The following is a 27912-nucleotide window of genomic DNA, read 5'->3' on the forward strand; positions in this document are numbered from 1 at the left end:
GAGAACTTCCATAACCCACATCTGATTGTCGGGAGGGCTGAACCCCAGAGAAGCAGGGGGGCTGGGGCCCAGCCCCAGAGTTCTCCTGGAGCCCGGACCTCGCTCCCCCTTTCCTCTCAGCTCCAAGCACTTTGTCTTGACTGTGTTGGGGACAAGGGGTCCCTCTGAGCTTTCTTCCTTAGTCAGACCAGGCTCTCAGCATGTAACGTGCTCTGCTCTTGAAAGGTTTACCACCACCTTGTGAAATGTGCCCTTTCAAAAAGAGTAGGGGGACAGAGATCCTGCCTGCATGGGTCCTGCCAGCACTGTTACCCAGATCTCAGCTTTTCTCAGAAGGGGGAATGGAATAGATGGCGACAGACATGGCAGAAAGGGGGATCCCCAGGAAGGTAGGGATGGTGGGCCTGAGTAACAAATGCCCAAGGGGACCAGGAACTCTGAGTGCATCCCCTCTTCAACCTCCGCAGGCATAAATCAGGGACATTACCTGAGGTCCCACACATGAAGTGGCTGGGTAGCCCCCCGAGAAGTTCTTAGACTCGGGCCCAACTTCTTCTGGACAGTAGGGACACCACTGGCTACCATCCAGCTGAGCTGGGTAGTGTCTGTCACCTACTCACCTGGACCCGCACTCCTGAGGGTGGAGACTCAGTGACTTCGATCCATTTGGCTTCAAAGGGTGGCTCTTTCCAAGAGGTCTTTCTTTGATGGATATTGTCTTGAGGACACCAATCACTGAGGTGTGTCCTGCTTACTTTAATTATCCCCTGGTGCATCATGTGCTCTAAAAAGCTTTACGTGCCTCTTTACACCACTAACCGCTGGGCAAACACTCTTCTTAAGGCGGGGACATTAAGAAGATGGGTGACTGCAGCCTTGTGGTCACTCTTACCTGTCACAGACCTCTCAGAGGCCATCCACTGGGTGAGTGCAGAATAATGGTCGCTTTGGTGTGTCATAGACCTCTCAGAGGCCGTCTGCTGTGGGAATGCAGGCTTGTGGTTACTCTGGTCTGTCAAAGATCTCTCACAGGCTGTCCACTGGGTGAATGCAGAATAATGGTAGCTTTGGTGTGTCATAGACCTCTCAGAGGCCATGTGCTGGGTGAATGCAGGCTCATTTATTTCATTCAGTCTTAGTCTATTTAACATGCACTAGGAATCCCTGGTTAAAAATACATCTTCAGCCAGACTCCTCACACCCTCACTCCCATGCATCTTCAGCCAGCCCACTCTCCCCTCATGTCTGGCAATGAACTGACCTCTGAGGGGACTCCCCACTGCTGTCTCTTCCCAAAAATGAACCGAATCATCATCTTGGCACCAAGAATATACTGCTTGCAGTCGAATGCCGCATGGTTGTTCTGTGTCAGGTGCTGAGGATTTGGTGTTCTGTCCAGCCTCCTTCCTCTCCCTCTGTGTTTCCTACCACGACCACTGGCATCGCCTTTCTCGTCTCTGGGGCTGCAGCACTGGCTGCTCCCCTGCGTGAAATCCTTTCCCAGAGGTGTTATCTCTACAGAGATCCTGCTTCACCATCCTGCGACACACCCCACCCTCCGCTCACGCTAATCCGAGGCACTTTTCCTGCACCGGTTTGCTCAGAGCACCAGCCCCTGTCTGGTATGAAGCCAATGCTGCCCCAAGGCAGTGGTTCTGTCTGTTTCAGTGCATGGGGCCCTGTCTGGCACAGAGTATGAACTCACATGACAACAAGCTGAAACAGTAACTGAATGCAAATCACTGTATGCATGTCACTTAGAACTGTGGAGTAAATGAGGGAGAAACAGGTAAAGGTGAGAGTGCTGGTAGGTGCTAGAAAACTTGCTTTTAGCTTCTAAGACTTTCAGCAGAAGGTGATGTTACAGATTTTTTGCATGAAATATTGAAAATTAGAACTAACATTTTAACATAAATATTTTTCACAACAGTCATATGAAATGAATCAAATTCTGAGGCATTTTAATTGCGACTTGAGTGACTTTACACTGGATTGTACTATGCTTCAGAATCGGACCTGGGAAGCTCCCCAGGATGGGATGGGGTGCTGGAAGAGGGGTGACACTCTACTCTCCCGGCTGCGAGCATGCTCTTCCCCCTGCTTTCACACCTGATGCCAAGTTTCTCGCCATACTCGTCCCCACACCAGACCAGCAGCTCACAGCCAGGCCTGACCACCTGGCAGGTTCTGTAGAAGATCTGCCCATGATACTGGAAGGCCACCAGGTTCTGCTCCTCATAGTGTCGGGCACAGTTCACATACCTGGGGTTGAGGCCAGGAAAGGGAAAGAAACCACAGGTGATGAGTCCCCTCCACTGTCAGACCATGCCCAGCTCCTTGCATTCAGGGTCTGAGGCCGCCATGGCTCCCACTGCCCCTCATGGGGACCGTCTGTTCACACCTTTGACCATGGCATTTGAATTCCTATTTCCAAATCCTATTTCTCATCCTCTTCCTGGATGGAATGCTTTCCTCTCCTTACCTAATTAGCCATTGTACAGAGCCCAGTTCCAGACTTGTTTCCACCTGGACTGTCTGTAAGACTGGTGACCTCCAGCTCCTCTAAACTCTGAATTAAGTTCTCTTTCATTTCATAGGACTGGGTGCTCTTAGGCTAGCATGCATCCCTCAGCACTCACCCCAACCTGCCTTTTCTCCTGAGGCTTTTCTCCAATCTCCCCATGTGTATCCAGGGTCCTATTCACTTGCCCACCCCCTCCCATGGAAACTTGTAGAGTGCTCTGACATAGCTTGAGACAGACAACAGTAATAGTTTATTCACTTTCTGTCTGCACTGATGAAAGGAGAGGCCCTCAGAGAAGGGGCATACTCATGGCCATTCTGCCCCACATTCCTCCCCAGGCCTCAGGGCCCACTTCTCACTGGAACCGAGCCTAGGGAGGTTATTGCCCACATGGACTCAAGGTCTCCCATTTTAGGTTATCCTGGTGCTGTGCAGTTATTCAAAAATAGAAAAATTAATGATACTATTCCTAAAATACACTGGTTCATGCCTGTCTTCAGTATGTTCTCCAAAAGGACATGGGTTGTGTGATCTGCTTCAGTAATGAAGTTCACTGTCTAAACTGGGACATAAGGTGCTTGGTAAATGTTAATTAAGTGAGTTAAAGTGTCCCTGGTGAATCTAGACTCCTCAAGTTGTTTTCAAGTACCTCAGTTTTGTTGAGCATATAGACTTATATTTTGAGGGCACATGCTATATTTTTCTTCCTTTCTTTCTAACGTATTTTGAAATGAAAGAGCATGATATGGAGGGAAAAGAGGAAATATGTGAAAGCTATTGAGAGAGACGGGTTGAGAAGGAAAGGGGTGTGGGCTTGAGGGAGGAGCAATGTCTACAAACTCCAGGCTCACTGCACTCACCTCATCCAGTTGGCTAAAGAAGTGTCCTTTCCATCCACATACTCATAGCTCTTTCTCCCTTTGGTGATCTGAGTGTCAGAAAAGAGATACAAGCTTTCATCTTTTTTTTTGTGGAAGTACTAGAAGAAATTTTTCCCTCTGCTGTCATTCTGCTCTTCAGCTTGCATGGATTCAGCTGCCAGTCAGACCACATGGTAAGCTCCTTAATCATAATTTTAAGTCTGAGTCTACTGGCACATTGAAGGCAAGGGCTCTACAAGAAAGAAGTCACTTCTGTATGCCTGTATCACTGTCTCTCATCTCTCTTCTGATCTTTAGATAGAAGTCATGTGTTCATGTAGTCCAGTAGTCATGTATGGATGTGAGAGTTGGACTATACAGAAAGCTGAGTACTGAAGAATCTATGATTTTGAACTGTGGTGTTGGAGAAGACTCTTGAGAATCCCTTGGACTGCAAGGAAATCCAATCAGTCCATCCTAAAGGTGATCAGTCCTGGGTGTTCACTGGAAAGACTGATGTTGAAGCTGAAACTCCAAAACTTTGGCCACCTGATGTGAAGAGCTGACTCATTTGAAAAGACCCTGATGCTGGGAAAGATTGAGGGCAGGAGGAGAAGGGGACGACAGAGGACGAGATTGTTGGATTGCATCACTGACTCAACGGACATGGGTTTGGGTAGACTTCGGCAGTTAGTGATGGACAGGGAGGGCTGGAGTGCTGCGGTTCATGGGGTCGCAAAGAGTCGGACACAACTAGCAATTGAACTGAACTGAATCTGTGTTCATGCACAGTGCACACAGTACACAGGGCTGACTGTGTCATTGCCGACCATATCATCACCATCTGCAACCTTGTATGTAGATATGAAGTACCCTCCCAACACACACAAGCGATTAGTGGCCAGAGGACAGAGAAAGAGGGTTATTTCTCACCAGCCAGGAGTATCCACTGTTGACGGCCTCTTTATCATCTGTGATTTGGCCCTCGTAGGGGCCAAAGTGCAGGCCCAGAGGCAGATGAGACGCCTCGTTCCACACTCCAAGCCCAGCCTCAGGGATGCCCGACAGTCTGATACTTAACCCAGGGGGCAGAGTGAGGGCTGAGCGGTTGGCATGTCCCTTTTCCACTGCAGAGTCCTTTACAAAGGTTGGGGGCCCATGGGCATCACAGCTGTTAATGAAGAAGTTCTGACACTCCTGACAGTCTGGAGGTGAGAGCAACAGGGATGAGGGGAGGTATAGTGATGTTGGTGGTTGTAAAGACCTTCAGAAAGAACTGGGGAACTCATGGCATTTGGCCTCAATCCTGTACCCCAAGACATAGAGGAAGGGGATGATAGGGGAACCAAATGGTGAAGTGAAGTTATTGTATCAAGGCCTCATAACCCCTTCATGAGTGGGCCAGTGGGGTCACTCACAGAGGTAGTCATCATCCTGGGGCTCACTGACCTCTTGGTACACATGGCCCTTTCTTTCTCGCAGATTGTACCTCTTCATGTCAGTCTCCTTTCTTCTGAGTTCTAAGATGGAGAACAGAAGCTAAGCAAGGATGGTGGGGTCTGGAGAGCTAGTCACTGTTTTATCAGAAACTGTGAGATCTCATACTTGTCCATCTATACACTTTGTCAAAACATTTTCTTTCCATTTATTTTCAAACTTTTAGTTTTGTATTTTATTGTTTTCATGTTACATTATTTATTTATTGGCCATGCTGCATGGCCTGTGGGATCTTAGTTCCCTGACTAGGAATGGGACCCACACCTTCTGCAGTGGAAGCATGGAGTCTTAACCACTTAACCACTAGAAAGTCCCTTCTCTATACTTTGTTTGTTCTGCCTTTATCTAGTGGTTCAGGATACCGAGATTCCACAGATGCCCAGTTTAGTGTTAGCGTCCTGCACTTCCTGTTAGTAGGTTTTACTTCCCAACCTTCTTACTTAGGAAATGGTTCACTGACACATCTATTCAGAAAATAAATGTTTAAGGGCACATGACACATAAGGCATTGAGCAGAGATCTGGGCATAAACACTAATAAAGCATGGTCCCTATTATCACAGCTGGATTTATTGAACTACTTGTATGTGTCAGCAGTATTGCATTTAATGTAATGCTTTCAAACACTGTATGAGTTAGGTGTCCTTATGTTCACTTTACAGAAGAACAATCAGGACCTCAGAAAATGTATAAGATTTTCCTCAGGTCCCAGTGCTAACTTCATGTCTCAGATACATCCACCTTAAACCCACACCTACCTAAAGTCCACACCACACACCTACGCCATACTTGTTACCTTTTCTACAGGAATTAGAGGAACCAATTAGAGCAACTCCCCAAATTTTCTCTTACTGACTTTTTGTCTGGAGTGCTGTCCAGGGGTCCTTGTTTCTCGGGGAGGGTTCACTGGTTCCTGAGCCCACTTGGAGCCACTTTTCTTCAGCAATTTTGCCGCTCCTGGCAATTTCTTCAAACTGGACGCCTTACTTAATGGTCCCCTGGACTTTCCCTTACATGTGAGTAAAAGAGAATATGTGTTTCTTTAGTTCTTTAGGACTGTATGAAGTGTTTTCACATGCATGACTTTAGTTAATACTTTTAAAATTATTGGAAATACCTGATGGAGGGGAAGTTTGAACACTGGAGTGTAAAACAAGGACCTAAGTGGATACTGAATCAAAACTAGAATTCATATCTTAAGGTTCTTCCCCTTCAACATTCTGCGTAACAGTTAAGAGCAAGGCAGGGAGAATAGTTGGAGGTCAGGGAAAGAAGAGGGTAAGGGCTCATAAGGAAATCCAGGGTTTTTCTATTAATTAGTGGATGTTTGATGGTCGAGGAAGTATGAAAAATTACAGAGGGGACAAAACACATCTGGAAAGTATGGTGACAAAGCAGTGAGATTGAGAAAAGACAACCGGCAGAAGGACATTTAGACAATAAAGACGATGAACTGAACGTTGCAGGTTGCTATGTCCTAGAAACAATGTTCGAATTAAAGTAGCTGGCCTCATCAATTCTGCTTGAAGAAGGCTGTACGACTAGCTGGTTCTCCTCAATTTCCTGATCCATAAATAGGTATACATTCTAATTCTAAATGTTACAGTGGACATGAAATTTAATAACATTCAACAAATCGTTGTGTGAGCTATTTAATACAGTATGCATGTCAGCGTACACCCTTGCCATCAATATATTCTCTCAACTGCCTGTATAATTAAAGTCTAGCTCACAAATACTATCTTCAGCATTCCTTGAATTCTTATTCCTAGATGAATGTTTAAATGTGGAGTCACTCATTCACAAAACATTCAGGGGGCCCTCAGGGGCTTTGAGCAGAGCCTGGACTTCTGAGAATTAACGGGTATGGGCTAGGCTCTCAAAGCTCACAACACAGGGGCAGGCTAAACAAATGATTCCAAACAGGATAGTTGCCTAATCAGAGCTCAGAGGAAGGGCTTGTTACTTCCTTCTACAAGAATGAGCATTTGAAATCATGTGCAGATGATGAGTTTCTACTCAAAAGCAAGTAATCTGTATGAAGTCCTTCAGTTCTTTTCTTTTTTTGCTAGCGACTTAGCAGTTTATCATTATTATTATTTTCCTTTAGAATATTGTATTGGTTTTGACATACATTGACATGAATCTGCCATGGGTGTAGATATGGTCCTAAACCTGAACCCCCCTCCCAACTCCCTCCCCATCACATCTCTCTGGGTCATACCAGTGCATCAGCCCGGGCACCCTGTATCATGCATCAAACCTGGATTGACAATTCGTTTCACATATGATAATATACATGTTTCAGTGCCACTCTTTCACCCTCACCCTCTCCCACAGAGTCCAAAAGACTGTTCTATACATCTGTGTCTCTTTTGCTGTCTCGCATACAGGGTTATGGTTACCATCTTTCTAAATTCCATATATATGTGTCATTATACTGTATTGGTGTTTTTCATTCTGGCTTACTTCACTCTGTATAATATGCTCCAGTTTCATCCACCTCATTAGAACAGATTCAAATGTATTCTTTTTAATGGCTGAGGAACATTCCATTTTGTATATGTACCACGGCTTTCTTGTCCATTTGTCTGCTGATGGACATCTAGGTTGCTTCCATGTCCTGGCTATTATAAACAGTGCTGCGATGAACACTGGGGTACATGTGTCTTTTTCAATTCTGGTTTCCTCGGTGTGTATGCTCAGCGGTGGGATAGCTGGGTCATATAGCAGTTCCGTTTCTAGTTTTTTAAGGAATCTCCACACTGTTCTCCAGAGTGGCTGTCCTAGTTTGCATTCCCACCAACAGTGTAAGAGGGTTCCCTTTTCTCCACACCCTCTCCAGCATTTATTGCTTGTAGACTTTTGGATAGCAGCCATTCTGACTGGCAGTAATGGTACCTCAAGGTGGTCTTGATTTGCATTTCTCTGATAATGAGTGATGTTGAGCATCTTTTCATGTGTTTGTTAGCCATATGTATGTCTTCTTTGGAGAAATGTCTGTTTAGTTCTTTGGCCCATTTTTTGATTGGGTTGATTATTTTTCTGGAATTGAGCTGCAGGAGTTGCTTGCATATTTGTGAGATTAATTCTTTGTCAGTTGCTTCATTTGCTATTATTTTTTCCCATTCTGAAGGTTGTCTTTTCACCTTGCTTATAGTTTCCTTTGTTGAGCAGAAGTTTTCAATCTTAACTAGGTCCCATTTGTTTATTTTTGCTTTTATTTCCAATATTCTGAGAGGTGGGTCATAGAGGATCCTGCTGTGATTTATGTCGGAGAGTGTTTTGCCTATGTTCTCCTCTGGGAGTTTTATAGTTTCTGGTCTTATGTTTAGATCTTTAATCCATTTTGAGTTTATTTTTGTGTATAGTGTTAGAAAGTGTTCTAGTTTCATTCCTTTTTTTTCTTTAGGTTTTTAAAAATTTTTTATTTTTACTTTATTTTGCTTTACAATACTGTATTGCTTTTGCCATACATTGACATGAATCAGCCACGGGTGTACATGAGTTCCCAATCCTGAACCCCCCTCCCACCTCCCACCCCATATCATCTCTCTGGATCATCCCCGTGCACCAGCCCCAAGCATCCTGTATCCTGTATCAAACATAGACTGGCAATTCGTTTCTTACATGATAGTATACACGTTTCAATGCCATTCTCCCAAATCATCCCACACTCGCCCTCTCCCTCTGAGTCCAAAAGTCCGTTATACACATCTGTGTCTCTTTTGCTGTCTTGCATACAGGGTTATCATTACCATCTTTCTAAATTCCATATATATGTGTTAGTATACTGTATTGGTGTTTTTCTTTCTGGCTTACTTCACTCTGTATAATCGGCTCCAGTTTCATCCATCTCATCAGAACTGATTCAAATGTATTCTTTTTAACGGCTGAGTAATACTCCATTGTGTATATGTACCACACCTTTCTTATCCATTCATCTGCTGATGGACATCTAGGTTGTTCCCATGTCCTGGCTATTATAAACAGTGCTGCGATGAACATTGGGGTACATGTGTCTCTTTCAATTCTGGTTTCCTCGGTGTGTATGCCCAGTAGTGGGATTTCTGGGTCATATGGCAGTTCTATTTTCAGTTTTTTAAGGAATCTCCACACTGTTCTCCAGAGTGGCTGGACTAGTTTGCATTCCCACCAACAGTGTAAGAGGGTTCCCTTTTCTCCACACCCTCTCCAGCATTTATTGCTTGTAGACTTTTGGATCGCTGCCATTCTGACTGGTGTGAAATGGTACCTCTCTGTGGTTTTGATTTGCATTTCTCAGATAATGAGTGATGTTGAGCATCTTTTCATGTGTTTGTTAGCCATCTGTATGTCTTCTTTGGAGAAATGTCTGTTTAGTTCTTTGGCCCATTTTTTGATTGGGTCGTTTATTTTTCTGGAATTGAGCTGCATAAGTTGCTTGTATATTTTTGAGATTAGTTGTTTGTCAGTTGCTTCATTTGCTATTATTTTCTCCCCTTCTGAAGGCTGTCTTTTCACCTTGCTTATAGTTTCCTTTGTTGTGCAGAAGCTTTTAATTTTAATTAGATCCCATTTGTTAATTTTTGCTTTTATTTCCCATATTCTGGGAGGTGGATCATAGAGGATCCTGCTGTGATTTATGTCGGAGAGTGTTTTGCCTATGTTCTCCTCTAGGAGTTTTACAGTTTCTGGTCTTACGTTTAGATCTTTAATGCATTTTGAGTTTATTTTTGTGTATGGTGTTAGAAAGTGATCTAGTTTCATTCTTTTACAAGTGGTTGAGCAGTTTTCCCAGGACTACTTGTTAAAGAGATTGTCTTTTCTCCATTGTATATTCTTGCCTCCTTTGTCAAAGACCAGGTGTCCATAGGTGCGTGGATTTATCTCTGGGCTTTCTATTTTGTTCCATTGATCTATATGTCTGTCTTTGTGCCAGTACCATACTTTTTTTTTTTTTTTTTACTTTATTTTACTTTACAATACTGTATTGGTTTTGCCATACATTGACACGAATCCACCACGGGTGTACATGCGTTCTCAAACATGAACCCCCCTCCTACCTCCCTCCCCATAACATCTCGCTGGGTCATCACCATGCACCAGCCCCAAGCATGCTGTATCCTGCGTCGGACATAGACTGGCGATTCGATTCTTACATGATAGTATACATGTTAAAATGCCATTCTCTCACATCATCCCACCCTCTCCCTCTCCCTCTGAGTCCAAAAGTCCGTTATACACATCTGTGTCTTTTTTGCTGTCTTGCATACAGGGTCATCATTGACATCTTTCTAAATTCCATATATATGTGTTAGTATACTGTATTGGTGTTTTTCTTTCTGGCTTACTTCACTCTGTATGATCGGCTCCAGTTTCATCCATCTCATCAGAACTGATTCAAATGTATTCTTTTTAACAGCTGAGTAATACTCCATTGTGTATATGTACCACACCTTTCTTATCCATTCATCTGCTGATGGACATCTAGGTTGTTCCCATGCCCTGGCTATTATAAACAGTGCTGCGATGAACATTGGGGTACATGTGTCTCTTTCAATTCTGGTTTCCTCGGTGTGTATGCCCAGCAGCGGGATTGCTGGGTCATAAGGTAGTTCTATTTGCAATTTTTTAAGGAATCTCCACACTGTTGTCCAGAGTGGCTGTCCTAGTTTGCATTCCCACCAACAGTGTAGGAGGGTTCCCTTTTCTCCACACCCTCTCCAGCATTTATTGCTTGCAGATTTTTGGATCGCAGACATTCTGACTGGTGTGAAGTGGTACCTCATTGTGGTTTTGATTTGCATTTCTCAGATAATGAGTGATGTTGAGCATCTTTTCATGTGTTTGTTAGCCATCCGTATGTCTTCTTTGGAGAAATGTCTATTTAGTTCTTTGGCCCATTTTTTGATTGGGTCGTTTATTTTTCTGGAATTGAGCTGCATAAGTTGCTTGTATATTTTTGAGATTAGTTGTTTGTCAGTTGCTTCATTTGCTATTATTTTCTCCCCTTCTGAAGGCTGTCTTTTCACCTTGCTTATAGTTTCCTTTGTTGTGCAGAAGCTTTTAATTTTAATTAGATCCCATTTGTTAATTTTTGCTTTTACTTCCAGTATTCTGGGAGGTGGATCATAGAGGATCCTGCTGTGATTTATGTCGGAGAGTGTTTTGCCTATATTCTCCTCTAGGAGTTTTATAGTTTCTGGTCTTACATTTAGATCTTTAATGCATTTTGAGTTTATTTTTGTGTGCAGTATTAGAAAGTGATCTAGTTTCATTCTTTTACAAGTGGTTGAGCAGTTTTCCCAGGACTACTTGTTAAAGAGATTGTCTTTACTCCATTGTATATTCTTGCCTCCTTTGTCAAAGATCAGATGTCCATAGGTGCATGGATTTATCTCTGGGCTTTCTATTTTGTTCCATTGATCTATATTTCTGTCTTTGTGCCAGTACCATACTGTCTTGATGACTGTGGCTTTGTAGTAGAGCCTGAAGTCAGGCAGGTTGATGCCTCCAGTTCCCTTTTCTCAAGATTGCTTTGGCTGTTCGAGGTTCTTTGTACTTCCATACAAATTGTGAAATTATTTGTTCTAGCTCTGTGAAAAATACTGTTGGTAGCTTGATAGGGATTGCATTGAATCTATAGATTGCTTTGGGTAGTATACTCATTTTCACTATATTGATCCTTCCAATCCATGAACATGGTATATTTCTCCATCTATTTGTGTACTCTTTGACTTGTTTCACTAGTGTTTTATAGTTTTCTATATATAGGTCTTTAGTTTCTTTAGGTAAATATATTCCAAAGTATTTTATTCTTTTCATTGCAATGGTGAATGGAATTGTTTCCTTAATTTCTGTTTCTATTTTCTCATTGTTAGTATATACGAAGGTTAGAGACTTCTATGTGTTGATTTTATATTCTGCAACTTTACTATATTCATTGATTAGCTCTATTAATTTTCTGGTGGAGTCTTCAGGGTTTTCTATGTAGATGATCATGTCATCTGCAAACAGTGAGTTTGACTTCTTTTCCAATCTGGATTCATTTCTTTTTCTGCTCTGATTGTTGTGGCCAAAACTTCCAAAACTCTGTTGAATAGTAGTGGTGAAAGTGGGCACCCTTGTCTTGTTCCTGACTTTAGGGGAAATGCTTTCAATTTTTCACCATTGAGGATAATGTTTGCTGTGGGTTTGTCATATATAGCTTTTATTATGTTGAGGTATGTTCCTTCTATTCCTGATTTCTGGAAGGTTTTTATCATAAATGGATGTTGAATTTTGTCAAAGGCTTTCTCTGCATCTATTGAGATAATCATATGGTTTTTATTTGTCAATTTGTTAATGTGATATATTACCTTGATTAATTTGCGGGTATTGAAGAATCATTGCATCCCTGGGATAAAGCCCACTTGGTCATAATGTATGATATTTTTAATGTATTGTTGGGTTCTGTTTGGTAGAATTTTGTTAAGGATTTTTGCATCTATGTTCATCAGTGTAGTTTTCTTTTTTTATGGCATCTCTGTCTGGTTTGGTTATTAGGGTGATGGTGGGCTCATAGAATGAGTTTGGAAGTTTACTGTCCTCTGCAATTTTCTGGAAGAGTTTGAGTAGAATAGATGTTAGCTCTTCTCTGAATTTTTGGTAGAATTCAGCTGTGAAGACGTCTGGTCCTGGGCTTTTGTTTGCTGGAAGATTTCTGATTATAGTTTCAATTTTCGTGCTTATGATGAGTCTGTTAAGATTTTCTATTTCTTCCTGGTTCAGTTTTGGAAAGTTGTACTTTTCTAAGAATTTGTCCATTTCTTCCAAGTTGTCCATTTTATTGGCATATAGTTGCTGATATTAGTCTCCTATGATCCTTTGTATTTCTGTGTTGCTTGTTGTGATCTCTCCATTTTCATTTCTAATTTTATTGATTTTATTTTTCTCCCTTTGTTTCTTGATGAGTCTGGCTAATGGTTTGTCAATTTTACTTATCTTCTCAAAGAACCAGCTTCTGGCTTTGTTGATTTTTGCTATGGTCTCATTTGTTTCTTTTGCATTTATTTCTGCCCTAAGTTTTAAGATTTCTTTCCTTCTACTAACCCAGGGGTTCTTCATGTCTTCATTTTCTAGTTGCTTTAGGTGTAGAGTTAGGTTGTTTATTTGACTTTTTTCTTGTTTCTTGAGGTATGCCTGTATTGCTATGAACCTTCCCCTTAGCACTGCTTTTACAGTGTCTCAGAGGTTTTGGTTTGTTATGTTTTCACTTTGATTCATTTCTGTGCATGCTTTGATTTATTCTATGATTTGTTGGTTATTCAGCAGCGTGTTGTTTAACCTCCATATGTTGGAATTTTTAATCGTTTTTCTCCTGTAATTGAGATCTAATCTTACTGCACTGTGGTAAGACAAGATGGTTGGAATGATTTCAGTTTTTTTGAATTTACCAAGGCTAGATTTATGGCCCCAGATGTGATCCATCTTGGAGAAGTATCCATGTGCACTTGGGAAAAAGGTAAAATTCATTGTTTGGGAGTGGAATGTACTATAGATATCTATTAGGTCCTATTGGTCCATTGTCTCATTTAAAGTTTGTGTTTCCTTGCTAATTTTCTGTTTAGTTGATCTATCCATAGGTGTGAGTGGGGTATTAAAGTCTCCCACTATTATTGTGTTATTGTTAATTCCCTTTTCATACTTCTTAGCATTTGTCTTACATATTGTGGTGCTCTTATGTTGGGTGCACATATATTTATAATTGTTATATCTTCTTCTTGGATTGATCCTTTGATCATTATGTAGTGTCCTTCTTTGTCTCTTCTCACAGCCTTTATTTTAAAATTTATTTTATCTGATATGAGTATTGCTACTCCTGCTTTCTTTTGGTCTCTATTTGCATGGAATATCTTTTTCTAGCCCTTCACTTTCAGTCTGTATGTGTCCCTTGTTTCGAGGTGGGTCTCTTGCTAACAACGTATATAGGGGTCTTGTTTTTGTATCCATTCAGCCAGTCTTTGTCTTTTGGTTGGGGCATTCAACCCATTTATGTTTAAGGGAATTATTGATAAGGATGATCCCGTTGCCATTTACTTTATTGTTTTGGGTTCGAGTTTATACACCCTTTCTGTGTTTCCTGTCTAGAGAAGATCCTTTAGCATTTGTTGGAGAGCTGGTTTGGTGGTGCTGAATTCTCTCAGCTTTTGCTTGTCTGTAAAGCTTTTGATTTCTCCTTCATATTTGAATGAGATCCTTGCTGGGTACAGTAATCTGGGCTGTAGGTTATTTTGTTTCATCATTTTAAGTATGTCCTGCCATTCTCTCCTGGCCTGAAGAGTTTCTATCAAAAGATCAGCTGTTATCCCTATGGGAATCCCCTTGTGTGTTATTTGTTGTTTTTCTGTTGCTGCTTTTAATATTTGTTCTTTATGTTTGATCTTTGTTAATTTGATTAATATGTGTCTTGGAGTGTTTTGCCTTGGGTTTATCCTGTTTGGGACTCTCTGGGTTTCTTGGACTTTGATGACTATTTCCTTCCCCATTTTAGGGAAGTTTCAACTATTATCTCCTCAAATATTTTCTCAAGGTCTTTCTTTTTATCTTCTTCTTCTGGAGCTTCTAAGATTCAAATGTTGGGGCGTTTAACATTGTCCCAGAGGTCTCTGAGATTGTCCTCATTTCTTTTAATTCATTTTTCTTTTTTCCTCTCTGATTCACTTATTCCTACCATTCTATCTTCTACCTCACTTATCCTATCTTCTTCCTCCGTTATTCTACTGTTGGTTCCCTCCAGAGTGTTTTTGGTCTCATTTATTGCATTATACATTATATATTGACTCTTTTTTATTTCTTCTAGGTCTTTGTTAAACCTTTCTTGCATCTTCTCAAAACTTGCCTCCAGGCTATTTATCTGTAACTCCATTTTATTTTCAAGATTTTGGATCATTTTTGCTATCATTATTCGGAATTCTTTATCAGGTAGATTCCCTATCTCTTCCTCTTTTGTTTGGTTTGGTGGGCATGTATCCTGCTCCCTTACCTGCTGGGCATTTCTCTGCCTTTTCGTCTTGTTTATACTGCTGTGTTTGGGCTGGCCTTTCCCTATTCTGGCAGTTTTTGATTTCTCTTTATTGTGGTGGTTCCTTGCTGTTGGTGGGGTTGAATGGTTGCCTTGTCAATGTTTCCTGGCTAGGGAAGCTTGTGTCAGTATTCTGGTGGGTGGAGCTGGATTTCTTCTCTCTGGAGTGCAATGAAGTGTCCAGTAATGAGTTTTGAGATGTCAGTGGTTTGTTGTGACTTTGGACAGCCTGTATATTGACGTTTGAGGCTATCTTCCTGTGTTGTTGGAGAATTTGCATGGTATGTCTTGCTCTGGAACTTCTTGGCCCTTGGGTGGTGCTTGGTTTCAGTGTAGGTATGGAGGTGTTTGATGAGCTCCTATCGATTAATGTTCCCTGAAGTCAGGAGTTCTCTGGTGTTTTCAGGCTTTGGACTTAAGCCTCCTGTCTCTGGTTTTCAGTCTTATTCTTACAGTAGCCTCAATAATTCTCCATCTATACTACACTGATGATAAAACATCTAGGTTAAAGATGAAAAGTTTCTCTACAGTGAGGGATACCCAGAGAGGTACACAGAGTTACATGGAGAAGAGAAGAGGGAGGAGGGAGATGCAGGTGACCAGGAGGAGAAGAGGGAGAATCAAAAGGGGAGAGAGCAAGCTAGCCAGTAATCTCTTCCTTATGTGCTCTCCACAGTCTGGATCCCTCAGAGATGTTCACAGTATTACACAGATAAGAGAAGAGGAAGGAAGGAGACAGAGGTAGCCAGCAGGATAAAAGGGGGAATCAAAAGGAGAGAGACAGATCTAGCCAGTAATCAGTTTCTGAAGTGTTCTCCACAGCCCAGAATACACAAAGAGATTCACAGAGTTGGGTAGAGAAGAGAAGGGGGAGGGAGGAATTAGAGGCGACCTGGTGGAGAAAAAGGAGAGTCCAGAGGGGGAGAGAGCAGTCAAGCCAGTAATCTCGCTCCCGAGTAAAAATAGGTACTGAAGATTGTGTTCTTTAGTTACAAAATAAATAACAAATACCAAAAAGCAAAGATTAAAAATCTAGTGTAGAGGTTGGATTCTCAAAAATACAATATTAAAGAAAAAAAACAAAGTCACAAAAATTATACATATCTGAAATTTGCTTTAAAATAGTTTTTGCAAAGTAATAGTAGGTTATAAAAATGAAAATTAAAGGAGTAATAGAGGTCTTAAAAATGAAAAAAATAATTTAAAAACAGTAGTAAAAATATATCTAGGATTTTCTCTGGTGTTGTGGACATTGTGGGGTCAGTTCATTTTCAGATAGTTCCTTGATCTGGCTTATACTTCTCAAGATCTATAGGACCCTTCCTATGTTCAGTTCAGTTCAGTCACTCAGTCGTGTCTGACTTTGCGATCCCCATGAATTGCAGCACGCCAGGCCTTCCTGTCCAACACCAACTCCCAGAGTTCACTCAGACTCACGTCCATTGAGTCAGTGACGCCATCCAGCCATCTCAACCTCTGTCGTCCCCTTCTCCTCCTGCCCCCAATCCCTCCCGGCATCAGAGTCTTTTCCAATGAGTCAACCCTTTGCATGAGGTGGCCAAAGTATTGGAGTTTCAGCTTTAGCATCATTCCTTCCAAAGAACACCCAGGACTGATCTCCTTTAGAATGGACTGGTTGGATCTCCTTGCAGTCCAAGGGGCTCTCAGGAGTCTTCTCCAACACCACAGTTGAAAAGCATCAATTCTTTGGCGCTCAGCTTTCTACACAGTCCAGCTCTCACATCCAAACATGACCACTGGAAAAACCATGGTGTTGACTACACGGACCTTTGTTGGCAAAATAATGTCTCTGCTTTTGAATATGCTATCTAGGTTGCTCATAACTTTCCTTCCAAGGAGTAAGCGTCTTTTAATTTCATGGCTGCAATCACCATCTGCAGTGATTTTGGAGCCCCCCCAAAATAAAGTCTGACACTGTTTCCACTGTTTCTCCATCTATTTCCCATGAAGGGATGGGACCAGATGCCATGATCTTGGTTTTCTGAATGTTGAGCTTTAAGCCAACTTTTTCACTCTCCTCTTTCACTTTCATCAAGAGGCCTTTTAGTTCCTCTTCACTTTCTGCCATAAGGGTGGTGTCATCTGCATGTCTGAGGTTATTGATATTTCTCCCAGCAGTCTTGATTCCAGCTTGTGTTTCTTCCATCCCAGCATTTTTCATGATGTACTCTGTATAGAAGTTAAATAACCAGGGTGACAATATACAGCCTTGACATACTCCTTTTCCTATTTGGAACCAGTCTGTTGTTCTATGTCCAGTTCTGACTGTTGCTTCCTGACCTGTATATAGGTTTCTTAAGAGGCAGGTCAGGTGGTCTGGTATTTCCATCTCTTGTAGTCGGTGCTAACTACAGGGTTTTAATCTATTGCACCTGTCACTTCCAAAGTGGTTCCCTCTGTTTGTTTTAGCTGCTTCTGTTTGCTGGTCTCTTCAGTGTCTAATTTCCGCCCTGACACAAGGGGGCGGTGGTGATCACTTTTTAAGGCTCACTTGTTCAGTCATGCTGTGGGGAGGGAGGAACACTGCAAACAAATATCACTGGTGTGTGCTTGCAGTGGCTTGGCCACACTGGGTTTGCCCACGCTCATGGCATGTGTGCTTTCCCTGTATACACTGCTCAGGCTCTGGGTTGCTTTGCCGGGAACTGTATGAGGCAGGCTCTAAGATGTATGTACTTCCCAGGCCTAAATCACTCAGGTTCAGGTTCTTGGGTACTCCACAGAGGCGCAGACTTGGTTGGGCCTGGGTTTTGTGCCCTTCCCAGGTTTGGGCAGCTCAGGTGACCAGGTGCTTGGTAGGCACGGTTGCCCCCAGGTGAGGGCTGTGACTTATCACCTCCCCTGTCCCAGCTGCTTGGTTTTCTGGGTGTTCAATGGGCATGCCTTCTCAGGTGTGCTGTGTGTCTCTTCTGGGGAGCTGATGTCTGGCTGCGACCCTCCCGGCAGATGGCGACTGTCCAGAATCCCAAGAAGTCTTGGTTAGCAACGAAGCCTGCTTGCAGTTTGGTAGAGGATGCCTCTCTGGGGCCGCAATTGACCCTTTCTGGCTCTGGCTGCCCCCGCCTGCCTGTTTCCAATGGGGAATGGGCCGGTCTGCAGCCGGCTAGCTTTGCTCAGTCCTTTGTTCTGGGAGCGGGCCTGGTGGTGTCTTAGGTTAGGGCTTTTTGCGGGATAGCTATCCCACAGTCTGGTTTGCTATCTCACAAGTTAGTTCCCTCAGATTGCCCTTGGGGCATTCAGGCCTGGTCCTTACCCTAAGCAATGCAGCCCATGCCTCCCTGTCCAGCCCCTGCTTGCTAGTGGTGGATGCAAGTGTCTGCACTGCTTCTCTGCTGAGTTGCCGTTAGGCACATAAATCTGTGGGTTTTAATTATTTATTTATTTTTCCTCCCGGTTATGTTGCCCTCTGAGGTTCCAAGGCTCACCACAGACTAGCCAGTGAGAGTGTTTCCTGGTGTTTGGAAACTTCTCTCTTTTTTAAGACTCCCTTCCCGGGATGGATCTCTGTCCCTACCTCTTTTGTCTCTCTTTTTATCTTTTATATTTTTTCCTGCCCCCTTTTGAAGACAATGGGCTGCCTTTCTGGGTGCCTGCATTCAGAAGTTGTTTTGTGGAATTTATTCAGTATTCAAATGTTCTTTTGATGTATTTGTGGGGGAGAATGTGGTCTCCCCATCCTATTCCTCCACCATCTTAGGACTGCATCCTACAGTTATTTTCTTATTTATTGTTTTTGAGTCATAAACCTGAGGTTTGTCATGGCTGCGAGTTGCTTCCTCTTATTAGAGTGGGAGGCTCTGAGGTAGGGATCATGTCGCCTTCTTCATCTTGGACCGTCCACTCTACAAACTGCCCAACATATCCTTAAGCTTCTTCATCTTGGACAATCCACTCTACAAACTGCCCAACATGTCCTAAAGCTTCCCTTAGTCAGATGTCTTAGCATAGCCCTCACTCAGTTCAGTTCAGTCGCTCAGTCGTGTCTGACTCTGTGACCCCATGAACTGCAGCATGCCAGGCCTCCCTGTCCATCACCAACTCCCAGAGTCCGCCCTGACTAGCACAGCACAAAAGAACTGAGTTTTAAAACATCTCTCAGATGAATGATATAAAGATGTATGAATTAGATGTATGAATAAACTTTATTGACCTATGAAAGTTTTAACCAGTTTGTAAGGGGTTTAGAGAAGGTGCTTTGGATTAGATTGCACTACCACTGATACAGAATCAAACATTTTTTTTTTTACCTCAGTTTCTTGATCTATAATGGTGATAGCTATATACCTACTTATAGGTACTGTAGGATTGTTTTAAGGTTTAAGTAAATTTATTCACATAAAAGGCTTAAAGTCTATAATATTGTGAAAATAATATAACAAATAGAACAGCCTACTATTGTTGCTGTTCTTACTAACTATAAAGATGGTGATGATATCAGACATTGTGCTAAAGCTTCAGGACAGGAAGGCAGCAGTCTCCAGGATCTCTGTGTTTTCTCCTATTCTCACCTGTTACTGGATCCATGAAGAGGATTTTTTTGTCAATATGATTTGGGAAATACTCACCTTTTGGTGTTTTCTGTGCTCCACTCTGAAGGCCTTCCTAGAAGGTTTACCTAGAAAATGATGAGGAATAGTGTTTTGATGGGTAAATATTTCCAGTCTCTGGGTATTCTAATTAAGGACACAGAATTCTGAGCCAGAGAGTGACAAGGACAAGGAATAGCAAAGGAGGAATGGAAACTGATTTCTGTATCATCAACTCCTATGCTTCCACTGGGAGCATTACATAATTTTCTTAAAATTAAAAAAAAAGAAACTTCATTTGTGCTTCATCTGAGGTCCATAAAGTATATAATAAATTTACTAGCCTTTCATGACAAAAATATTCAACGAAGTAGAAATAGAAGGAAGTGACTGCAATATAATAAAGGTAAATATGAAAAGTCCATCTCTAACATCACAGTCATCAGTGAAAAGCTGAAAACTTCTAAGATCAAGGAAAAACGGCTAGGATGCCCATTCTCAACATTTCTGTTCAACATAATATTAGAAGTCTTAGGGCATTAGATTAGAAAAGGAAACCAAAGGCTTCCATTTGGAAATAAAGAAGTAAAATTATGTCTGTTCACAGAGGACATGATTTTAGAAAATCTTTAAAATTCCACACACACACAAAAACCTGCACAGAAAGTTGCACAGTACAGAATCAACATTCAAATATATGCATGAACAATCAACATTCCAGATAGGAAAATAAGAAAACAATCTTATTTATATTTTTAAAGCTGTAGTCAAGAGCTAATTTGAATTTTAAAAAAATTTATTTATTTATTTGTGCCAGGTCTTTGTTGTGGCATGTAGGATCTTGTTCCCTGATGTGGGACTGACCTCAAGTTCTCTGCATTGGGAGTGTGGAGTCTTAGCAAGTGGACCCCCAGAGAAGTGCCAATAATCTTATTTATAATAGTATCAAAAAGAATGAAATAATTGGGAGTAAACTTAAGGAGATGAAATAATTATACATTGAAAATTACAAAATATTGCTGAATGGAATCTGACAAGAGTAAATAGAAAGGTGTCTCACATTTATGGATGTGGAGACTTAATATTATTAAGCTGTTCATACTACCCAAAGCAATTTAAAGATTCAGTGTAATTCTTATTAAAATCCCAATGGAATTTTTTTCAGATATAGAAAGTCCATCCTACAGTTAATATGGAATCTCAGAGGACCCCAAATAGACAAAAAAATCTTAGAAAGAACAGAAAAGCTGGAGGCCTCTGATTTCAGAACATATTACAAAGGTACAGGAACCAAAAAGTGTAGTTTTGGCATAAAGTGCATGCTTAGTCATTCAGTCATGTTGACTCTTTGGGACCTTTTAGACTGTAGCCCACAAGGCTCCTCTGTCCAGGGGATTTCTCAGGCAAGAATACTGGAGGGGATTGCCATTTCCTTCTCCAGGGGATCTTCTTAACTCATGGATTGAACCCACATCTCCTGCATCTCCTGCACTGAAGGCAGATTCTTCACCTGCTGAGCCACTGAGGAAGCCCACTGGCATAAAGACAGATGTACCAATAAATGGAACAGCATAGACAGCCAGAAATAAACTCTTGGATACATGGTCTAATGATCTTTATCAAGGGTGTCAAGACAACAGGGAAAGTTTAATCCCTGTAACAAGTGGCCCTGGAGAAACAAAATATCCATATGCAAAATAATGAAGATCTTACATCACAAAGAAAAATCAACTCAGAATGGATTAAAGACCTAAATGTAAGACTTGATAAGACTCTTAGAAGAAAACAGGGTGAAGCTTCATGACATGAATCAGGAATGATTTCTTAGATATGATACCAAGTGCACAAGTATTAGTAACAAGGTAAAAATAGACAAATGAGATTATGTTAATCTTAAAACCTCTGTGCAACAAAGGACACAAAGTGAAATGGATGAATAGAGTGAAACAAAGGAACGGAGTGAAAGACAAACTACAGGATGGTAGAAAATATTGTAAAATATGTATCTGATAAGGGCTTCATAAGTATACACCAATATGAAGGCTACTTATAAGCCAGGAGGAGAACCTGATTGACCGCAATGGCACCCTGATATCACACTTCCATGCTCCAGCATTGGAAGAAAACAACCTTCTGTGGTTTAAGCCATGCAGTCTGTTTCATTATGGCAGCCTGAGCTGACGAACATGGTGGGAGAAGGCATTGAATAGACATTTCTCCAAAGAACATCCACAAATGCCAATAAACATATGAAAAGATGCTCAATATTACTAATAGGGAAATACAAATTAAACCACAATGGAAATTATCTCATATCTTCTGTGATGGCCAATATGAATAAGAGGACAATAGCAAGTTTCGTAAGGATATGGAGAAATTGGAACACTTATACACTATTGTTGGAAATGTAAAATGTTTCAACCTTTACAGAAAACAGTATGGAGTTTCCTCAGAAAATTAGAACTGCTGTATTTCCATAAAAATTTGAAAGCAAGATCTTGAATAAATCTTGTGCACATCTATGGTCATTGCAGCATTATTCCCAGTTGGCAAGATGTGGAAACAATCTAAATGTTCATTGGTGGATAAACAGATAAAGATTCTATATATCATATATATTATATACCCATGCACACAATGGAATGTTTTGAAGCCTTAAAAAAGAATTTTTGCATATGTGACCTCAGGGATGAGCCTTGATGATATTATGCTAAGTGAAATGAACCAATCAAAAAAAGACAAATATTGCATGATTCCACTTCTGTGAGGTACCTAAATTAATCAAATCCATGGAAACAGAAAATACAATTGTGGTTGCCAAGGACTATGAGGAGAAAGAATTGGAGAATTGTTGCTCAGTGTGTGTAAGGCTTCAGTTATGCAAGATGAAAAAGTTCTACAGATTTGCTGTAGAGCAATGTGTACATAGTTAGCAATAGTGTACCATACACTCAGAAATTAAGAAGGTAAATAAAGATGTGTAGAGGTATGGTGGGAGAAGGCAATGGCACCCCACTCCAGTACTTTTGCCTGAAAAATCCCAAGGATGGAGGAGTGTGGTAGGCTGCAGTCCATATGGTCGCTAAGATTTGGACATGACTGAGCAACTTCACTTTCACTTTTCACTTTCATGCACTGGAGAAGGAAATGGCAACCCACTCCAGTGTTTTTGCCTGGAGAATCCCAGGGACTGGGGAGCCTGGTGGGCTGCCATCTATGGAGTTGCACAGAGTCGGACATGACTGAAGCGACTTAGCAGCAGCAGCAGCAGAGGTATGGTGAACCATGGGGTATGTATTCCCTATGAAGAATCTCTCTTCATGTCAAAACCTTTGGTTTTCATTTCTCTTACACTAGTTTTCATAACCTGAGGGAATAGATGGTCTTCCCTGGTGGCAGAGTGGATGAGAATTTGCCTGCCCATGTAGAGGACACAGGTTCAGTAGCTGGTCCAGGAAGAGTCCATTTTCTGTGGTGCAACTAAGCCTGTGTGTCACAAACTACTGAGCCTACATGTGCTCTGCCACGAGAGGCCAGTCACTGCAACCAGAGAAAGCCCCTGCACAGCAGCGAAGACCCAGTGCATCCAAAATTAAATAAATAATTTTTTAAAATATGGGAGAACAGAAATCCATTGATGGAGAATCCTAGAACTATCAAAATTGTTTTCTCCAGTCTAGGCAGATTACCTCTTCTAAACTCTCTGAGCAACAGAAGAGAAAATGAGCTTCTCACTTTTATTTTATAATGAGTGTACTTAATTTTTTATTTACCTGAGGGTGTTTCTGGTCAGTGAAATGTGGGAAAGATCAGGGAGAATATAGAGTTCTCTCAAACCCTTTCCCAGATTCAAAACAAAGAATTTGTTTCACCTTAGGGTAAGAAGATCATGTGGTGTTAGTTTTTTATACACACTTGAATAATGTATCTTGACATAATATGTTAATCATTTGCTCTTCTAAGAGATTTACTCCAATAACTGAATTATTATGAGATTAATATTAGAAATCTCTTTGGTGAATTTATAGCCTAAGGTATCTTTAATTGCCTTTCATTAAGAATGTTTAGCAAAAATAATTCTTTTAAAAAAGAATCATAAATTTTAAACAAAAAGCTTTTGAGAATTACACCGGAAAACCTATACATTCATCTTCATTCAGGCTTATGTCAATATTCAGCCACAACCACTTCAGAATGCTGAAAATTATGTTTTCTTTGCTAATGGCTGAGATGCAGTTGAGACCTTAGCCCAGGCTGGTTTTGGGAAGACACCTCTACATCCTCCTGGCCCCTCACCTTGCTGCCATGGTGTCCATTCTTCATCAGAATCCTCCGTATCATCTCCCTGGGGTTTGATGACCTGCCTGCGGTGATGCATGAAAGCTGGTCGAGTGGCTCTGAAACCTGGAAAGCAGCAAAATGTATGTTGTAAGAAGGAGGCACAAAGCACACAAGCAATGGAAAGTGTCACAAAGTCAGGGAAATCAGTAGGATGGGCTGGGAGCATGTAGAACAAGGCAAGAGGTGAGCTCTGCACTGCCAGGGTCAATCCCACTTTGGTAAAACAATAAAAATTTCCTGCAGGTTAGTCTCCACACAGAAGGGAACTGTGAGCAGATGAAGCCACCTAATAGAGAGCCAAGGAAACACTGAGGCTGAAGACCTGTTTCATGTTTCCCAGGCTCACAGGCACCCAGCACTTCCTGTTACCTATAGCAATTAGCGCTTCACAGTTCCTTTTCACATTCCCATATCAGATTTTTTCCCATTCTCCCATCTCTGCCCATTCTTCCTTGGAGAAGTATACGGAAATGTCTTTGAAAGCACCTTTGGCCTAAGGAAAATAATAGATTTCATCAGGGACTTACTAATATAAGTCAGACCTTAGAGCTGACTTCCCCTCCACCTTTTGTGCAGGGACTAGCCTGAAGCTACTGGATGGTCTCTGTGAGACAGGGACAAAGACTTTCCTTCCTGCCTGTGTCCTACTTAACTGAAAAAACACTGAGCATTTTCCTAACTCTCGCTGGACACAGAGCAGTTGATGATGCTAGTGTCCTGTTTTGTCCTGCTCCACACCACCGTCTCAGGATCAGGCATTCCCATCCTGTGTACATTCACAGAGAAGTTCATTCAACTGCCCAGTCAAGCAGTCTGTTGTCCTTTAGGGATTGGGGCTGTGTCCTTCCTATAGAGCTGGCTTAGAGCCCAGCTTTGCCACCTCTGCCTCTCACCATGAGCTTCCACTCTGTTCTCCCAGCATCTCCCTCAGTTCTCTCCTGTGGAGACCTGTTTCAGCTCATGGCCATCGGAATGCCTCAATGCCAAGGTGCCTATGGAAGGAGAAGATGCTGAGATAGCCCAGACCACTGTCCAGAGCCTGGTCTGTCTTCCTTGGGTGGAGTGTCTACGGCGGGAAGGTGTAGGGAAAGTCAGAGTGAGGGTGTTGGTGGGGTGGACAGATTCTGACCAGCTATGACAGGCCACCCTAACGTGAACTAGATATGGTTTCTTTGGTTCCCCTACAATTCAGCGCCTCTGAGGAAAGGCACTGGGAGGGATGTGTCTGTGGGTGACAGAGGGAATCTTGAGGAGACGTGGAAGCCCCTAACTGCTGACCTGGGTTCAGGCTGAAATCAGGGCTCTGTTCCAGTGCAGGAGAGGGAATATTTCTCTAAGAAGGGTTTTGAGGATCTGCCCCTGGGGACTGTGAAAAATCTGGGCCAACATGGGTTCTACGTTTAAGGGAAAAGTTGTTCAGCTTGAGGAGATCTGGGACACAGGGGCTGAAGGAACTGGGATCCTCAGACAGAGGGGACTGGGGATCTTTCAGCTGATGTCAAATGCGCAGCGTGAGAGAACTTGGGATCTTTGAAGCTGAGGAAATCGGAGGTTTCTTATTAAGGGGCTTTAAGTCCCTGACAGGGAGGACAGTGGGGTCTTGAGGACAAAGAGTTTTAAGAGCTCCCAGGCTGAGGTATTCAGGGTCTCTGAGGTTAGGGAAATTTGGTCTCTCTGCGGGTGCTATTTTGAGGGTGCCTCAGGCTGACGGGAACTGGGGTTACTCTAGGTATTTGAGAGTCGCAGCACTAGGGTATTCAGTGTTTCTGCCAGTGAAGGGACTTGGAGTCCCTGAAGATGACGAATTGCGAGCTCTCCTCAGGTTAGGGCCCAGGTTCCTCAAAGCTGATGGGATTTGGGGCCTCTCACCCTGGAATTAGAAGCCGTCACTCTGAGGGCTTATGAGGGTTGCGCAGGGTGCGTTCTGTTCAGTCTCCTTGCTGTTCTGCGGCACTTCCGACCCCAGCCCTTGTCGGGTAACAGCTCAGTGGCTACTCCTCCCGCGCTGAAGCAAAGTGAAGGGGGGGCAGCCGTCTTGTACGGTTCCAGGCACAAGTGACCAATCGGGGCTGCAAAGCGAGGCAGTCCAGCCAATAGGCACCGGGAAGGTGCAAAGAGTGAAGGAGGCCCCGCCCAAAAGCTGGGGGAATGGCTGCTCAGGGGCGTGTCTGTCAAAAAGCCTCCAGTGCGCAGGCGCACTTGTTTTCAGGCATGGCCTTTTAGGCCTGGATCCTCAAGTGGGCGCATTGTCCTCAGGCTGGATGTTTCCTTCCAGTGCCCTCAACTGGAATCACGACTCCACCAGACTGTAGTCATTCTCCCGGATTTTCTCCTAGGCCCACCTGTGCCATAGCTGGTCAAATCTAGTTTGGGGAAGAACTCTATGTGGTGAGTACTGCATTATTCAGGGGAAAACTGTGTAATTAACTAAATTCTGATGAGACACAAGATAAACAACATATGGTCAAACATTTAAATGCAACACATGGAATAAGAAAGAAAAAAACTTGGAGGATTTTTAATCTCAAAGTAGAAGTGGCACGAGTAGTCTGTATATTTAATGTAAGTATCAAAAGCCTTCAAAAATCAGGTATAAATAAAAACTCAAAGTCTTGCAGGTGTTTTCGGTAAAACGAGGCATTGAAGTGGAGGACAATGGATCCACAGAGATGAGTTTGCTTGACACCTACTGGCTTCTCAAGATAAAATAGGGACACTGTTTCTGGCCCTTAGCTAGATTGCTCACAGAAAAAAAAAAAAAAATGATTTCCATGTATTGGAAGCAAGAGTACTGACTGTAGAATTAGTATCAAGTGGTGGTTGGGAGTCTGGATGGAGAAATGTTACCAGAAAAGTGAGTTCATCTCATGGTGGTGTTGAACCAGAAGATACAACCCAGCCAAAGCTCACGGGAAGGAAAAGTGTATTACTTGCAGGACTATGGAGAATGCCGTGCAGCTTTCCGAAGCACTGTCTCTCTAAAGTGCAAAGGTGGGAAGCTTTAATCTATGGGAACAGGCATGTTGAGGCTTCCATGGTGGCTCAGACAGTAAACAATCTGCCCACAGCAGAAGACCCAGGTTCAGTCCCTAGGTGGGGAAGATCCCCATAGGAGGGCATGGCAATGCACTCCAGTATTCTTGCCTGGAGAATCCCATGGACAGAGGAGCCTGGTGGTCCATGGTGTTGCAAAGAGTCAGACACAAGTGAGTGACTAACACTTTACCTTTACAGGCATGTTCATTAAGGGTCTTGGGCTGTGTGAGATTCCAAGCTTCAGTTGATTGAAGTCTTGAGAGTCAGAACCAGTCACCATTCAGCATCCCTTATGTTCCAGCTTCCCTGGTGGCTCAGAGGTTTAAAGTGTCTGCCTGCAATGCAGGAGACCTGGGTTAGATCCCTGGGTCGGGAAGATCCCCTGGAGAAGGAAATGGCAACCCACTCCAGTATTCTTGCCTGGAGAATCCCATGGACAGAGGAGCCTGGTGGGCTACAATCCACGGGGTCGCAAAGAGTTGGACATGACTGAGTGACTTCATTTCATTTATGTTCCAGCTAGTCTGGTGTAGATATAGATATCTATTCTTAATATTCTTTTCCCTTATCAGTTCAGTTCAGTCACTCAGTCGTGTGTGACTTTTTGTGATCCCAAGGACTGCAGTACACCAGGCTCCCTGTCCATCACTAACTACCAGAGCTTGCTCAACTCATGTCCATAGAGATGGTGATACAATCCAACCATCTCATCTTATGTCATCCCCTTCTCCTCCCACCTTCAATCTCTCCCAGCATTGGGGTCTTTGCCAGTGAGTCAGTTCTTTGCATCAGGTGGCCAAAGTATTGGAGCTTCAGCTTCAATATCTGTCCTTCCAATGAATCTTCAAGACTGAGTTCCTTTAGGATGGACTAGTTGGATCTCCTTGCAGTCCAAGGGACTCTCAAGAGTCTTCTCCAACACCACAGTTCAAAGCGTCAATTCTTGGGCACTTAGCTTTTCTTTGTAGTCCAACTCTTACTTCCATACATGACTATTGGAAAAACCATAGCTTTGACTAGATGGAACTTTGTTGGCACGGTAATGTCTCTGCTTTTTAATATG

At 42.5% G+C, this 27912-nt stretch overlaps 1 protein-coding gene across 1 annotated transcript; it reads right to left on the reverse strand.

Moving 5' to 3' along the window:
- Nucleotides 1-1757: 1757 nt before the first annotated feature.
- LOC138071717 (histone-lysine N-methyltransferase PRDM7-like) lies at nucleotides 1758-24775 on the reverse strand. The gene is given in 10 exon segments (XM_068963171.1): nucleotides 1758-1763; nucleotides 2070-2262; nucleotides 3385-3452; nucleotides 4318-4589; nucleotides 4803-4904; nucleotides 5733-5889; nucleotides 19512-19561; nucleotides 23769-23876; nucleotides 24183-24306; nucleotides 24707-24775. Coding segments are annotated over 10 exon segments (1149 nt in total).
- Nucleotides 24776-27912: the final 3137 nt, after the last annotated feature.

This window comes from Capricornis sumatraensis, chromosome X, assembly GCF_032405125.1.
Source record: "Capricornis sumatraensis isolate serow.1 chromosome X, serow.2, whole genome shotgun sequence".
NCBI classification, from domain to species: domain Eukaryota; kingdom Metazoa; phylum Chordata; class Mammalia; order Artiodactyla; family Bovidae; genus Capricornis; species Capricornis sumatraensis.